Genomic DNA, 16,686 nt, shown 5'->3' with positions numbered 1-16,686 from the left:
AAGCCCTCCTCTGCTCCACTCAGCAGCTTTATCATCAGTAAAAGCCAACGTAGCTCCTCTTGACCAAGTATTGGAGATCCTCATTTGGGACAACAATTCAGAAATTTTTTATTCCAGAATTGCCTCGTCATTTTTGCATTCTTTAGGTTACAAAAGTATTTAAACAATTAAATTGAGAAGGTGCTAACCAGTTTCATACTAATTTTATGTGTGTATCTTGGGAAAATACATTAAAATATGTAATTAGAAATAGTTATCTCCTTATGATCATCAGCTGTATTTCTTCACTGCAAATTCTAGTTGATTCCCATGTCAAAAAAAAAAAAAAATTGCAAGAGCCTTAACTACCTAAATAGTTCTTCTTAAATGAAAGGCATCCATTGCTGCTGCAAAAATTAATTTCACTTATTTAGAAATTATTGTAGTGTTCATGGCCAATGAATGTTCTTCCCTGAGGAGCACAGAGGTGTTCCCAGAATCCTGAACACAGTGCTTCCAGGGCAGCCACTACTAATCTGCTAACATTGGCAGGGGAAATGAAACAGCCCATTCCTGCCTCCTCTTGCTTAGATGCTTCTTACGTTTTTTAGGGACCCAGTGCCTGCAATGCAGAGTCGTTGCCACTAGATGGCACTAGTGCGTTATCCAGAGAGTTTTTAAGGCCCAGGTTCTATTTGAGGCGATTATGCACCTAAATGTCCCATGTGTTCTTAACCACTCACAGCATCTGTTGACTTACCTTCTCAGTCCAACTGGTGAAAACTTCTTTCTATACTTTTGGACTTGATGGGCAAACTCTAAAAATGTAAGGAAGAAAATATAAGGTCGCATTCCTATCTTGCCTTGTTGCCAGGGGCCATTTGTGTCCTTTGATATGTGGAGTATCATGCTTCCCTTTAGTGTTTTCAGCCATGTTTTTCTGGAAGGTGCTTTTCCTAATTCTCATTCCATTTCTCTCTTGACAACTTATTTAATTTTTCTGGGCCTCAGTTTTGTCATTCATGGGGGGGGGAGGGGTTAAAATTATTCACCCCAGGAGGGTTGTTGTAGAGGTTAAAAGTGATTTACCCAAAATATTATATATTTTGAATGGACTTTTTTAAAGCATTTTTGAATGGATTTTTTTTTTTTAGCATTTTGAGAACATCGCTGCTAGATTTTTGCTGTGACAGACTATATGTTTTCCTATGTAAGACAAAGTTTAGCAGCTACCTTTTCTTTATTTTTGTTAATTAAACTGCAAAATTCTACCACTGACCGACTCCTCAGTACTTACTATTGTTTTCCCAGGTCTTCACCTGAGTTCAGGAGTGTTGTCCACCATTTGTATTTGTGATTGGAAAAAACTTTTTATTTTGGTCCAGCTCCCTTCAAAGGACTCAACTTTCCAACATTTTGTCCTCTATAGACTGTTTAACCTCTGACAGCTCAGTTTTTAGGGTGGCATTTCAGTGCCTATGGGGATACTGTTTATCATTTTTTACACTGAGTTTTAATTTTTAGATATAAAATTATTTCACCCTCCTCTGCACTGCCAGAGTGCTTTGCCTTAATCACATGATTATTGGTTTACACATCCGTCTACTCCCTTAACTTTTCTAAATATGTTTTTTCAAATATCTCTGAGTGCTAAGCACACAGTAGGCACTGAATCAATGTTTATTATGTTTACTCTGTATCACAGTTTATTAATGAAACACCATTCCGTAGAAGAGAAAGACAATTAATACGTTTTCTTGTGGCCTTTATATACCTCTGTTGTTAGAGCGCTCCATCAGTTTGAGATTTGTGCCTTAACTGGAACTATGAGTACCTATGAATAAATTTAAATGATTGTGAATTTCAGAGAGAATGTTTCCATTTCGCATGTCTCAGTCTCCTTTATTCTTTACCAACACGGTAATCAAGGCACAGGGTCTTATTTGAGCTAACAAATAATTATCCTTCATTACGTAAGTGGTGTGTAACTTGACCTTGAAAGGCTCCTGACCTTGACAAGATGGCAATGAATCTAGCCACCAGCTGTGTCTACTTTCACAATGTCTTGGTACCTGTGAATAGGAGCTGATTTTGGAAGAGGCTGGAGGAGTCATTGCCTCACGCTTTACCTCTCTGATCGGGAAGGTATTGGCATTTTCAGGCCACGGAACTGCGTGGTCTCGAACAAATTATTCCATTTGAAATCTGTGCTTTCTGTTCATAGACCACAAGCTATTTAAACATAGGCACGTTTTCGGAGATGTACTCCTGTAACGTTCTTTGTACTCGTTTTTTATCTCATCTTTGAGTATTACTCCAAACTGTATAAAAACAAAACTTGAACAGTGAGATGTGGGTTATATACGTGAAACTGTTGGGAAATGGATAATGTATTTAAAATATGATAGATAATACAAATGGCCAAAAGTGATGTTCCAAAAACTCAAGAATTCAGTGAACATTTCTTTGAACTTGGAGTGGCTAAGAATTACTTAAGCCTGAAAACAATGGAAAGAGCATCCAAGAGGAAATAAATGTTAGGTTTAAATTATACACAAAAAGCTTCAGCGTGTTGAAAATCAAAATAATTGTGTTAAAAATACGTATATATGGCAGACAAAGGTGTGATGTCTTTAATGTATGAAAAACTCCTCTCGGAACAATAAGCCCAAGACAACAAGATAAAAGCTGTGTTATAATTATTATTAATAATAATATTAATTTTCTAAAATGTTATGATATGCCAGTCCCCTTCTAAGGACTGTTCCCATATTTTAATTCTCATAATAATTATTTGAGGTAGATGCTATTATTATTATTCCATTTTACAGAAAGGAAGTTTTAAAAAAGAAGAAATAAAATGGCCCAAAAGCGTGAAAAATTTTCGGTTTCACTAATGATACAAAAGCAAGTGAAATCAAAATGAAATATTATTTTCTTTTATGAATAGGGTGATGGAAATAAGACATTTTCATGGAGTAGTGGTAGGAATTTCTTTCTTTCCAGCATAGGGTTGGCCTGTGTGTCGCATTTGTCACACTTAGCCACAAGCCCCTTCTGGCAGAAACTTGGCGCGGCTGGAGATCAGTGCTGCGGGGCTGAGGCTGGAAGTTCTCCTGCTCGTGGCATTAGGGAACGTGCCATTGCCTCGGCCACTCTTCTGGAAAGCTCTGTGGGGAAGATGCAGCTTGCTCTGCAGTCAGGGTTTTGCACGTTAGGTGTGCAGTTGGTTATGATACCAGCTCTAAGATCGCCTTGTGTATGGCTGTCCTTTCTGAACATGAGTGGGGTCTGGCCGGTGACAACTGTGCATTACAGAGAAGGATGGTTGAGGGGTTTAGAGGCTTTCTCTCGCGAGTTGGTCTCTGAAGAGATTGCCAGGCTTGCAGCTTTGATAATAAATTTTACATTATAAGTTTACTGTGGCATTATGGAATCTGAGAGAAATTTCATAAAGCTGCACTCAGTAGCCTCAACTGTTGACAAATGATTCTTGATGTTTAGTTTGGTACCAGACGCAGGGAATATAGGTCTGCTTCCTTTATTCAAACTCAGTAAATGGTTTGGGACAATTAATTTCCAATTGTTTCCCAGTAGGGCAGATTTACTTGTATATTAATGAGGCACAGGTGTTGGGCCCCTGGTGTCTGCATGCCTGGGAGGCATATTTCAGTTGTTTATCTCCTCAGCCATAGGTATGGGTGGCAGGGTACTCAGGCTTGCCTTTCACAGTTTTTACAGTGAGGCTTTTTAATTTTTTTGATGTTTTTTTCACATTTGCCTGCACCTGTTAAAATTTTAAAACTGATCGTGTGGAAAGAAGTTGCAGAGATTTCAATAGTAAATAGTACTAAAAACTAAAGAAAGTAGTCTTCTATATAGCTGCGCAGCTTGACATGAAAGAAAAATGAGTTGATTTAATGAGATATTTCAGGTGAGAAGCCAATACGATCAATGGCCCACTTTTTGGTTGTGTATTTTTGGAGCAGGTATATCTTTGTCAATGGCTAAAGCAGTCATGTACTTACATTAATATTCATTTTTTTCTTGTTGATTCACTGAACTGCAGTACCATCATTTTAGAGGCAGTGGAATAGCCTCCATAGACATTATGAATTTCAGTAGCTGGCATAATTATAGCGATCTACATATTCATTAAATCTACTAAAGAACTCTGTCCAAAAAGACAGCCATGCATTCAGAAACAGTACACAAATAAATATATACGTTTTAAAAGTTGAATTTCTGAGACTTATTTAAAATTAAATTCCCGTAGCAGTCCTCTCCAAGCAGAGAATTTTAACAAAAGGATCCCCATGCTTTGGTTTCTTGCATCTAGGAAAGAATGGGAAGAACTATTTGTAAACAACAATTACTTGGCAACAATAAGGCAGAAGGGGATTAATGGGCAGCTGAGAAGCAGCAGGTTCCGCAGCATTTGCTGGAAGGTAAGAAGAAAATATTTATTTACAGTTTGTGGTTGCAGTATATCAACACATTACCTGATGCCCCGGAAGATCACCCATGCGGGGGATCACTGAATTTTCCAAGAGACTTCACTCTCGAGATTTTGGCTATCCAGGTTTATCTTTCATAGGACATTTGCTAATAAGGTTGAACCACCTTAGTCCTGGATAACCGGCGATGGTGAAGGAGTCATTTGAAATAACGGTCTTTTCATCCCATTTGATGGCGTGGAACTCAAGCAATGCCTTCCGGGTCCCCAGAGGCACTTGCAGAAATCCTTGCTGCTGGAAGGGGGTGTGCGTGCGTGTGAATGTTTTCAGGCTCCTATTATATCAAGTGCCGTCATGTAGTCACCCTCCCTTTTTTCTTCACAAATAACAGGTGGAAAAGAGTTTCCATATTTTTTGTCCTAGAAGCACCGAGAGAAGGGCAGCAAGAAGGAGAAGTGGAGGGAGATTAGGTCAGTCTCCTTCCAGAGAAAGCCCATCGGTCACCACATGAGTGATGATGAGCTAGAGTATCTCTTTCATCGCTTGGAAATCTGTCCCTTTTTGTTCTCTCAAAGTGAATCAATTTAGATTGAGACTCACTTTTAAAATGACTTCTCTTGAAAGTTGTTTAGGCTTCATCTGCACAAGTTCAGCCTACGGAGCCTGCAAGTGAAGACAGTAAGGAACACATAATGTAGTAGACAGTTTGAAATTTAATCATTTAGATTTAATAGTCGAAGTGCATTCTTCTTGCGTCCGGTGCAGGCAGTGGAGGCAGGGGTTGTGCTGCTTGGCTGTTTGCACCAGGAGGTTTGGGCCCACCCCCAACTCCTTGTTGTTGAACGTCTTAAGTCTCCTTCATTCGCTAAAAATAAGCTCAAACCCAGATTTTTTTTAATGTTGTATTAAGCTAAATTAAATCAAATTTGTCTCTTTAAGAATGCTTGTTATTTTCATAAGCTGACTGCTAGTTGTAAATTACGTTTTCTGCTGTAGAAGGAACGGCTTCAGCGCTCAGGCTGTGTCCTCAGATTGTTCCTGTCTGTCCTTTACCTGCTTGTTTGAAGACAGATCTGAAACCTTGAAACTACAAACTGGACCTTGCGCCTGTTAATACACCCCAGCAGCCCCCCTTAATATAAGAATGTAAAATAGAATTGTACTTGAACCTCAATGAATTTTTCTTGTTCACTTTTATTATAAATTTGGAGGGGAGGTTGATTCCATCTTGTGATGTAGCTTTTGGGATCTTGTTCTTTGGCCTTTGTTCACTTTTGGAATTGTCCAAATTTATATATTTCTTAAATACCCCCAAATATAATTGACTGAGGATTGGAACGATAACATGAATATGAATATCTTCTTCAGTTTTCAGGTGGTGCCATTTGCCATAGTTTGACATTTTACTTCTTAGGATTTTTATGAAAGTTTCCTTTTTTTTTTGACAGCTCTTTCTTTGTGTTCTTCCTCAAGATAAAAGTCAGTGGATAAATAGAATTAAAGAATTAAGAGCATGGTATAGCAACGTTAAAGAAATAGTAAGTTGTACTTTAATTAACGGAATTGTTTTCGTAAGTATGCTTTGGAGTCCAGTAGCCTCTGATCTTTGCATTTGTGTTTTATCTCTTTCTTTCCCAGCACATCACAAACCCGAGGAAGGTTGTTGGCCAGCAAGACTTGATGATCAATAATCCCCTTTCCCAGGATGAAGGGGTAAAGTTTGTCTTTATTCATATCTCAACCGCTTTTGCCCATAAGAGTATGCTTATGTCTTGTTATCCATCACCACGAAAGCAGTGTTATTCCATACCAATTATTATTATTTTTTTACCCCACGTGTTATACCACCTAAAACCAGATGGGCTTTATTCCGTGCTATGTAGGGACAGTGTTGTAGGAAGTCAGTGGTCTATTTCTGGGGAAGGGCACTGCCAAGAAGAGGCCCCAGGGGTCTGCAAGAGCCGAGGGTCAGAGAGAAGAGCACGAAGATGAGGGTAGAACTGTCCTCCCAGGGTCGCAGGGGGGAGTGGGAAGGCTGCGGAGAGCCTCCCTTCCTGACAAAGGTAGAGAAGGCTTCACCTGGGAGGACCAGGTCACACGAAGGAAAGCAACTGTTTGTAGTGAATCTGTGAACAAGTTTTTAAAGATCACGAAAAAGATCAGGCCCACGAGGAGTAATTACTACCTCAGAGGTATTGATTGTGTAACTTCTTCAGTTGCTGCTCTAATTCCTATTTCCATGTTAACGAACTCTTTTTTTTCTCTATTTTCTACATAACGTTAACATTTCTTTTTCCTGATACACGTAATTATTATAATATAGTCTATGGTATAGCAGCATGAAATATTAAGCAATTTTTAAAACTTTAAGTTCACATTTTAAAAAGTACATAAAAATCTATTTGATTATAAAACCAGAGCCTAATAGAAAACGTTACATATCTTTCTTAGTGCGTTGGCAGTTCAGGTCAGGTTCAAGTGTGACCGCTTGGCCTACGGGCCTCCTCTAATCCAGGCGGACCTTTTTGTTGTTGTAGGGGTAGCAGCAGATGTATAGCAGTAAAAGTATCATTCACTTTAAACAGATAGTAGAAAATTTTAAATGTACACAGTAATATCACTGGAAAAGTTGATGTTAGAATAAGAATGTGTTTCTGAGATTAAAGTAGATTTTAATAAAAATTTTTCCAGGTTCAGGTTTCCTATCTGCAATGTAAAATCATAACTCAGGGATAAATTTAATCATTTAATTATTAAATTGAGATCATGAAAGTCAAGCAAAGTTGTGGTATTATTTTAAATAGGTTGCTTTCCTTATTTCAGAGTCTTTGGAACAAATTCTTCCAGGATAAAGAACTTCGGTCAATGATTGAACAAGATGTCAAAAGAACGTATGTAGAACTACTTACAGGTTACTTTCAGTAATTCAAACTGGCATTACCTCTTTGCAATTTTAGCAAAATATACAATCTTAATTGAATGCAGTATTCTACTTGTGTTAACAGTTATTTGGGCCAAAGTTTGACAATAATAATTACTTTCTATTCTTAAAGTATAGATTTTTGTGTTCCCTTTGTCAAAGTAAATTACATTTATAATATTAAAATAATATGTAAATACTTAACTATTTAAATCAGTTTTTCAGTTCCCAATGATTATTTGAAGTCATGTGCTCTGATTAAGGTTATATTTTATAGTCTTAATACTGGTTTTGCTAAAAAAGATTATCTTTTGCTTTACACCTTTGAATCCCTTTCTAATCAAATTACTTTTTAAATGACAACTGTTATTTTTACCCCCCCTTATTTCTCGTCCTCTTGACACCATTCTGGTATGCAAACAACTCAGTCTACTCAATATTTACTATATGAAGATTGGTTCTTTATTTAGCATGTAGTTAATGTCTATAACTTTTATATATTGGACCTCATCTTTTTGGGTCATGTAGTGAGAATTACATGGAATTTGTGTAGGAAGAGCCCAGGGTAAGTTCTAGCAATGTATGCTATAATCCTGGGCAAATTAATTTCAACAAACATCTTTCCCCCTTCGGTGTCCGTTTCCGTAAAACAAGGATAAGAGTAACCACCTCAAGGGATTGTTATAGATTAACATGTTGATAATGGTAGTAAATTAGATGTGTTTATACTTTAAACTGCAAACTACATAAAGGTTAGTAAATCTGAGTTCATCATTGGGATCTGGGATGAGCCAGGTATGTGCAGAGTCCTGAATCCACTGCTTCCTTCCAGGTCCTCCTACGGCTCTGCTTGTCTGCCCCACTCCTGGTTCAAGTCCTGCTCCCCTAGTGCAATGTCAGGGCCACTGGCTCTCGACATTCATCTCTTTCCAGGTCCCAAACAGAATAATCAGATGACACGGCCTTTTATAAGGTTATACTACATATTTAACAAATGAGATTTTCTATTTTAAAATGGAAACAATTCAGAGGAGTCATGGGTTCAGAGAACAGCAAAACTGTAGCTAACTGGCCGTGATGGTGGGTTGGAGGTGTGAGGTAGGGATCATTTTGATGAGCTTGCTTAGGACTGGGGACTAAGCAGTGATAGGGAAGCTACCCTCCAGTGTCAGGTGGTGGTGCTGGATCTCTAGTAGGTGGTTTCAGAAGGCAGAATGCTGCTGTACTGGTTCCCGGGAGGCACTCAGTAAATATCTTTTGGGTAAAACAAAAGGGTGAATTTCCTCACCAGTCATTTAGGGAACTAGCTGGGTGAAGTGGCAATAAAACAGACCTCATAAAAGCAAAAGGCACGGTATATATTGCTAACCAAGCAGTCAAGGTATCTGTTTTGGAAAATGCCGGGCAGTTATCTTAGAAAACTTGACAGCTTCTGTTTAAGAAGGGTTTTAGTCAGTGTTCTCTACTGTTACCAAATGGAAATGGACATGCCATGGCACTGGGGCAGAGTCACACACTAGCGGCCACATGGGCCAGATTGGCCAAAAGAAATAGGAAAAAAAGAGGAAGGCAAAGAAAAAAAGTTGGATGGCCAAACCAAACAGGAAGTGGCGTTGGGAGCCTCTTCATCATTTTGGTTCCTTAGCTCAAACGTTTCTGCTTTGCTGTGTGAGAAAATGTTATTTCTCAAAAGCTATATTCTTGTAACTATTTGGTTTTATATATTCTATGTATTTTTCTTATAAATACGTATGTGTGTACGCATGTAACACGCATACATGGCTATTTTTTTTTCCCCTTATGATTTGTCTTCACTGGTGCATTTTAGTTAAGTTGGCAAACCCGAGATGCAGGGAAGGCTGCTAGGAGGCCTATAGTTCATAGCCTGGGAGGGGGAGGTTGCAGACCTGCTTCCCTAGAAGGCTCTCCCAATGGCTCTCCCCTACATTTAGAGGAAGTCTCCTTGCCATCTGTGTATAAATTTGGGGGCAAGTAACTTAGCTTGTAAGGTAAGGGTGTCCATCTTATTTTAAAGCCACCAAATTGCCTAATCATAAAAGCTGAATAGCTTGAATAATTTTACTGCTTTAGGCAATACACCCTCTTTATTTATTTATTTAATTTTTAACAAATTTCATTTATTTATTTTTTGGACGCGTGGCAGATGGGATCCTAGTTCCCTGACCAGGGATCCGATCCATGCCCCCTGCATTGAAAGCACGGAGTCTTAACCACTGGGCTGCCAAAGAGGTCCCGATGCACCCTCTTTAGAAGGCACTACGTGATCTCAAATGCATGGTTTTCAATCCAGTCGGTACAGCAGCTCATAGAGCAACAGGAGAAGAATGGGAGACGCACAGCTCAGTGAATGTTACACGGTGTTACTCGTTCACTAGCATCTGTGAGAGAATTTGGTGTTCTTTGAGTGTATATTTTACTGAACGTCTCCTCTGTTTCAGGCCTGTCCTTTCCCTGGGGGAGCAGGGTGGTGAGTGAGACAGACAAGGGCCTGCCATCACAGGATGTACATTTCAGTGTGGGGTGCTGGGGAGTGAGACAGTGTGCCCGTCTAGATGAAGAGGGTGATGGTAGAGGGTGGTGATTGCTGTGAAGAAATCAAGCAGGATAATAGGACAGCTAGACGGGTGGCTGCTTTAAGAACAGTCATCGGCAACGGCATCTCTGAGAAGACAACATTTGAGCTGAGAAGTGACACATTTTAAAAAGCCAGCCATGTGAAGATGTAGGAGAAGCCCATTCCAGGCAGAGGGGGCAGCTGGTGCCGAGTCCTCAGTGAAAGTGGGCTGAGGGTTCAGAGGAACTGAAGGGAGACCGCGGTGGCTGGAGGCGGGTGATCGCAGTAGGGAGGCCTGAGAGGTGGTCCTGCCGGCCACAGTGAGGAGTTTGGGTTTGGTCCCACTTGGAGGATACTGAGCAGGGGTATGAGGTCTGAGAAGAGAATTCTGGCTGCCGCGCAGTGGGGTGAAGGTGGACGTGAGCACGGCAGCTGGGAGGGCAGCCAGGAGTTGGTTGCCGTGTCCCAAGTTCAGTGGTGTCGGTGACATAGACTGAAGATGAAGATGGGAGGAGATGAGGTGAGGACATACACTTTATATTTTAAAATACAAATGAGGTGTCATTATTCGTAGCTTTCTCACATTGCTCGATTCTTTTCCACTGTTACTAGTCTGTTTTGGGTCCTTTTTACCTCTTACCTGGAGTTTCTTACTTGTTTAACTGTTTTCTTTGGATCTATTAACTTTCTCTTCCAGTCCAACCCACGTGTTACAGCCTTGTTTTCCCAAAGCACATTTCTAGTCGTGCTCCTACTTGCCTCATCTAAGACCTTCTGCGACTCTCTGTGGTTTGCAGAAGATGTACTTAACACAGACTCCCTAACACACACACAGTTCCCTTTTAGGGCTTTCCAGTTACCTTTCTGTTACTGATTTCTCGTTTAATTTCACTGTGGTCTGAGGGCAGACACTGTATGATTTCTCTTCTGTCAAATTTGTTAAAGTGTGTTTTATGGTTCAGAATGGGGTCTATCTCTGTGAACATTCCATGTGAGCTGGAGGAGAATGTGTACCCAGCTGTTGTTGGATAAAGTGGTCTGTAGATGTCAGTTAGATCCAGTTGATTGATGACGTTGCTGAGTTCAACTCGGTCCTTACTGGTTTTCTGCCTGCCAGGCCTGTCCATTTCTGATAGAGGGGTGTTGAAGTTGCCAACTGTGATAGTGGATTCTTTTATTTCTCTTTCCGGTTTTATCGGGTTTTCCCTTGCATAGTATGATGCTCTGTTACTAGGTGCATACCTGTTAAGGGTTGTATGCCTTCTTGGAGAATTGATCCCTTTAGCATTATGCAGTGTCCTTTCTTATCTTTTAACTAGTGTTAGCATGGTATGTTGTTCTCCATCTATTTACTTTTAATCTACATGTGTTGTTCTATTTAAAGTGGTTTCTTAAAGGCAACGTATAGCTGGGTCTTGTTTTTTTGATCCACTCTGACAATGTCTGTGTTTTAATTGGTGCATTTAGGTGGTCTACATTGATGTTCAAAGTGATTACTGATATAGTTGGATTATTATCTGTCATATTTGTTACTGTTTTCTATTCATTACCTTGTTCTTTATTCCTATTTTTGTCTTCTACTTTTTTCCTACCTTTCATAGTTTTAATTGAGCATTTTGGATTATTCCATTTTCTCTCCTTTCTCAGCATGTTGGTTATACTCCTTTTACTTTTTTTCTTAGTAGTTACCCGGGATTTTGCAGTATACATTTCAGCAAACCCACTTTCAAATTACACTCTACCACTTCAAAGATAGTGTCAGTGCCTTATAATAGCAAAATAATTCTAATTCCTCCCTGCTGTCCCTTGTATGATTTCTGTCATTCATTTCACTTATACATAAGCATATGTAAGCATATGTATCCATATGTATATATACACACAGGCATGCATAATTGAATATATTTTTAGTATTATTATTTTAAACAAATTGTTATCTGTCATATCAGTTAAGAGCAAGAAAAAAGAAAGTTTTAATTTTACCTTTATTCCTTCTTACACTCTTCCTTTATGTAGATCAGAGTCAGAAATTATTTTCCTTTTTTCTAAAGAACTTTTAAAATAATTTCTTGTAAGGCAAGTCTACTGACAGATTCTCACAATTTTTACTTGTCTGAGAAAGTCTTTATTTCTCCTTCACTTTTGAAGGGTAATTTTGTGGGATACAGAATTCTAGGTTGGTGGGTTTCTTCCCTTTCAACACTTTAAATATTTCAGTTCACACTCTTCTGTCTTGCATGGTTTCTGAGGAGAAGTTGGATGTAATTCCTTATTCCTATATAGATAAGATGTTTCCCCCCCCCCACCTTGAGGACTTTATCTTTGATTTTCAGCAGTTTGCAAATGATATACCTAGGTGTCATTCTTTTGGCGTTTATCCTGCTTGGTAGTCTCTGAGCTTCCTGGTTCTGTGATTTGGTAGCTGACATTAATTTGGGGAATTTCTCAGTTATTATTTCAAATAGTTCTCCTGTTCCTTTTTCTCTCTCTTCTCCTGATATTTCCATGATGTGTATGTTACACCTTTTGTGGTTGTCCCACAGTCTTTGGATGTTCTGTTCTATTTTTTTGGTCTTTGTTCTCTTTGCTTTTCAGTTGTTGAGGATTCTATTGAGATACCCTCTGGTGCAGATTCTTTTCTCAGCTGTGTCCAGTCTACTAAGGAGCCCGTTAAAGGCATTCTTCATTTCTCTTACAGTGTTTTTGTATGTCTAGAATTTCTTTTTGGTTCTTTCTTAGGATTTCCATCTTTGGCTTACATTGCCTGTCTGTTCTTGCATGCTGTCTACTTTATCCACTAGAGCCCTGAGCATGTTAATCATACTTGTTTTAAATTCCTGATTTCCTAATTCCAACATCCCTGCTTTCTTTGGTTCTGATGTTTGCTCTGTCTCTTCGAGTCGTTTGTTTGTTTTTTCTTTTTGCTATGCCTTGTAATGTTTGTTGTTGTTGTTGTTGTTTTATGATAGCCAGACATGATGTACTGGCTGAAGGAACTGCCGTAAATAGGTCGTTAGTAATGTGGTGATCAGGTGAGGGGAGAGGGGAAGTATTCTTTAGACTTATGACCAGTCTTTTAGGGATGTGCCTCTGGACTGTGCCCTTCACAAGTGTTTCTCAGGTCTCCCTCCCCACTTAGATGGGACAGGATGGCAGAGGGGGTTGGAGTTGGGTATTTGCCTTTCCCCAGGTCATTTAGGGTCTGATGGTATCCCAGCAGGTTAGGCTCTGGTTAACTAGTCGTCCCTGCAGGCAGGCCTTGTTAAGAAGAGCGGAGTGCTCTATTCAGATTGCCCCCTTTTCTCCCTCCCCTGTCGGAAGCTGAGGGCATTTTTCTCTGATACTTACTGTGGGAACCTGGTCGAGCTCCTGGAAGTAAATCTCACAATATTGTGTGGGCCTCCCTGTGATGGGGTTTTCCTGGAGTTTTTGAACTCTCAGAGCTGTCCAGTGAGCTTCTAGCAATCTGTCAATTACAGTTCAGGTTTTCCTTCCCCAGCACAGGTTCCTGCCAGGGGTTTTGCTCGTGAGTCTTTGTTCTGGTAAGGGTGGCTCCCTGTATTTGCCTGTCTGTCTCGCCAATCTTGGGGACAGCGGTTTGCCCTGTGTCCTCGCCTCTCTTGGGAATCCAAGAAGAGCTGTTGATTTTTCAGTCTGCTCAGCTTTTTACTTGTTGTTAGGATAGAGTAGTGATGTCCAAGCTACTTACATGCAGAACCAGAAAGCTGACGTCCCTCCAGAATTCCCTTTTAGACCAGTGCTCTGGCATTGTTTTGGCACAGGTTTTTGCTTTCCATTTGCATTCCTCGGCTGCTCCGCTGCTGGAATTACACTTCCCCCTACTGCTCCCTGTTGGGGTCCTAACAGCTCATCCTTCAAGGCCTGAGGTCATCACCACCCTGTTCATGAAGCATGTTCCAGTCTTTACAACTGGAAATAATTTGTGCCGATTCTGTGTGCCAGTGGCATTTTCTTAATAACTCTGTGATAGTGTTACTTAAGTTTGTTTCATCTTATATTTATTTAGACCTGCCAATGTATTCAATCTGCCAATGTGTTCGATACATTTATATTAATCTCCTTGGCACTGCAGATGCCAAGACAAATATGGCATGGGCCCTTAAGAAGCTCAAAGTCTAATAGAGAAAGCAGGCCTAAAAAAAGTTACAGTGCAAAATAACAATACTATGATGGAAAGAGTATGCACAGGAGCTCTGGTGTCAGCCCAGGTCTCATCTTTCAGACCTAATGGTAACCCCTGGAGGGCATGGACCAAATCTTACTTCTGTCACACTGTGCAGAGTCAGGGTTATGCTTATTAATAAATGCTCTTTGATGGTGACTCTTATCACTGATGATCGGTATTGTTCAATTTTAGTAATAACAGTCTCTAACATTTTCAACCTTCAGAAACATAAACACACTTAAAAAAATACTGTTGTCAGCCTTCTAGTCTGAGTTTAAACAAGATAATTGCGTCTCGTGAGCTGTGTTGTTGCCATCATTATTGAATGTATTCGATCTGAATATGTCACTGTATTAAATGTCATCTCCTCTTTCAACTAATTTTAATATTCTTTTCTTCTACTAACTCTTTTTTGCCTCAGAGGGTTTTGTATTCATTTCAATTAATTGTTCCTTATCTCAAACTAATGAGGTTGTTACTGTTCTCATTTTTATTACTGAATGAAAAAAAACAGCTGAAAATCAAAAGGTAAATCAAGTAGCTTCCAATTTACAGCATTTCTAATTCAGAACTTGAATCGTCCATTCTGAACCAATTTTGCCATGCTTCAAAGGCTGTAACATTAAATGAAATTCAGTATTATTTAAAATGATGGGAAATATTGAGTTCAGAATAAAAGATCATTTCCATATTAGATACCAAAGAAGTCTGTTATTTGGTCTATCAAGGTCTATTCTAAAAGTATATTTATAGTGTCTATAACATCATTTGCAAATTAACATATTTATAAGCTATTGCCAAACATATTTATAAGCTATGGCCCGTCGTTTCTTCAAATGCGTTCTCCCTCTCTCCTGAATTACATGATTAAAATTCTTTAACTTACTTTTATTATTGTAATGGTGCCTATGTTTAACAGTCGATCTGACTGCCTGTCAGGTTTCCTGGTCGTTGTCTTCAGTTTCTGGTCTTTCATGTTTCTGTTTATTGTAGGGTTCTTGGGGTTGGCAGTTCAGGCAGCTCACTCATAGTTCATTCCGCTCTGTCCCACTTGAATCTCCATGACATGGTTAGATCTTTAATGATCCAGCCTTCTCATTTGATGCTCCCTTTCATTTATATTTCCCATATGGGCCAAGCTTTAGACATAATCTATTTCAGCAAACTTTCTTTCCTCAAATTTTTTTTATCTTGTCATTTGATATTTTGTGGATTCATTAATAATTGCTAACATTTTCTCTTTAAAACAACAGATGTAAAAATTCCTAATGTTGAGCATTTTTCCACACCTTTTTTTTTTTTCTGTTAAAAAAAAAAAGAAGGAAACAAGATGGCGGAGTAGAAGGACGTGCTCTCACTCTCTCTTGTGAGAACCCCAGAATCACAACTAGCTGCTGGACAATCATCAACAGGAAGACACTGGAACTCACCAAAGAAGATAACCCACATCCAAAGACAAAGGAGAAGCCACAATGAGACGATAGGAAGGGTGCAATCACAGTAAAATCAAATCCCATAACTGCTAGTTGGGCGACTTACAAACTGGAGAACACTTATACCACAGAAGTCTACCCACTGGAGTGAAGGTTCTGAACCCACATCAGGCTTCCCAACCTGGGGGTCCGGCAACGGGAGGAGGAATTCCTAGAGAATCAGACTTTGAAGGCTAGTGGGATTTGATTGCAGAACTTCGACAGGACTGGGGGAAACAGAGACTCCACTCTTGGAGGGCACACACAAAGTAGTGTGCGCATCGGGACCCAGGGGAAGGAGCAGTGACCCCAGGGGAGACTGAACCAGACCTACCTGCTAGTGTTGGAGGGTCTCCTGCAGAGGCGGGGGGTGGCTGTGGCTCACCGTGGGGACAAGGACACTGGCAGCAGAAGCTCTGGGAAGTACTCCTTGGCATGAGCCCTCCCAGAGTCTGTCATTAGCCCCACCAAAGAGCCCAGGTAGGCTCCAGTGTTGGGTTGCCTCAGGCCAAACAACCAACAGGGAGGGAAGCCAGCCCCACCCATCAACAGTCAAGTGGATTAAAGTTTTACTGAGCTCTGCCCACCAGAGCAACAGTCAGCTCTACCCACCACCAGTGCCTCCCATCAGGAAACTTGCACAAGCCTCTTAGATAGCCTCATCCACCAGAGGGCAGACAGCAGAAGCAAGAAGAACTACAGTCCTACAGCCTGTGGAACAAAAACCACATTCACAGAAATATAGAACAGATGAAAAGGCAGAGGGCTATGTACCAGATGAAGGAACAAGATGAAACCCCAGAAAAACAACTAAATGAAGTGGACATAGGCAACCTTCCAGAAAAAGAATTCAAAATAATGATAGTGAAGATGATTCAGGACCTCGGAAAAAGAACAGAGGCAAAGATCGAGAATGAAAACTACACTAGAAGGAATCGATAGCAGAATAACTGAGGCAGAAGAACGGATAAGTGACCTGGAAGACAGAATGGTGGAATTCACTGCTGCGGAACAGAATAAAGAAAAAAGAGTGAAAATAAATGAAGACAGCCTAAGAGACCTCGGGAAAACATTAAATGCAACAACATTCGCATTAT

General features: G+C 39.9%; 1 protein-coding gene across 5 annotated transcripts in view; it reads left to right on the top strand.

Moving 5' to 3' along the window:
• The window catches only part of TBC1D5 (TBC1 domain family member 5), a 542,652-nt gene that overhangs the window by 274,750 nt on the left and 251,216 nt on the right, over window positions 1-16,686 (top strand). For all 5 annotated transcript variants that reach the window (XM_061194718.1, XM_061194716.1, XM_061194717.1 and 2 more), the window contains 4 exons: window positions 4,319-4,427; window positions 5,885-5,974; window positions 6,075-6,149; window positions 7,260-7,327. In XM_061194718.1, coding sequence (XP_061050701.1) covers window positions 4,319-4,427; window positions 5,885-5,974; window positions 6,075-6,149; window positions 7,260-7,327 — 342 coding nt within the window. The remainder of the gene's footprint in view (window positions 1-4,318; window positions 4,428-5,884; window positions 5,975-6,074; window positions 6,150-7,259; window positions 7,328-16,686) is intronic.

This window comes from Eubalaena glacialis, chromosome 6, assembly GCF_028564815.1.
Source record: "Eubalaena glacialis isolate mEubGla1 chromosome 6, mEubGla1.1.hap2.+ XY, whole genome shotgun sequence".
NCBI lineage: Eukaryota > Metazoa > Chordata > Mammalia > Artiodactyla > Balaenidae > Eubalaena > Eubalaena glacialis.
The sequence above is the reverse complement of the archived record's forward strand: the minus strand, read 5'-3'. Positions and strand labels throughout refer to the sequence as shown.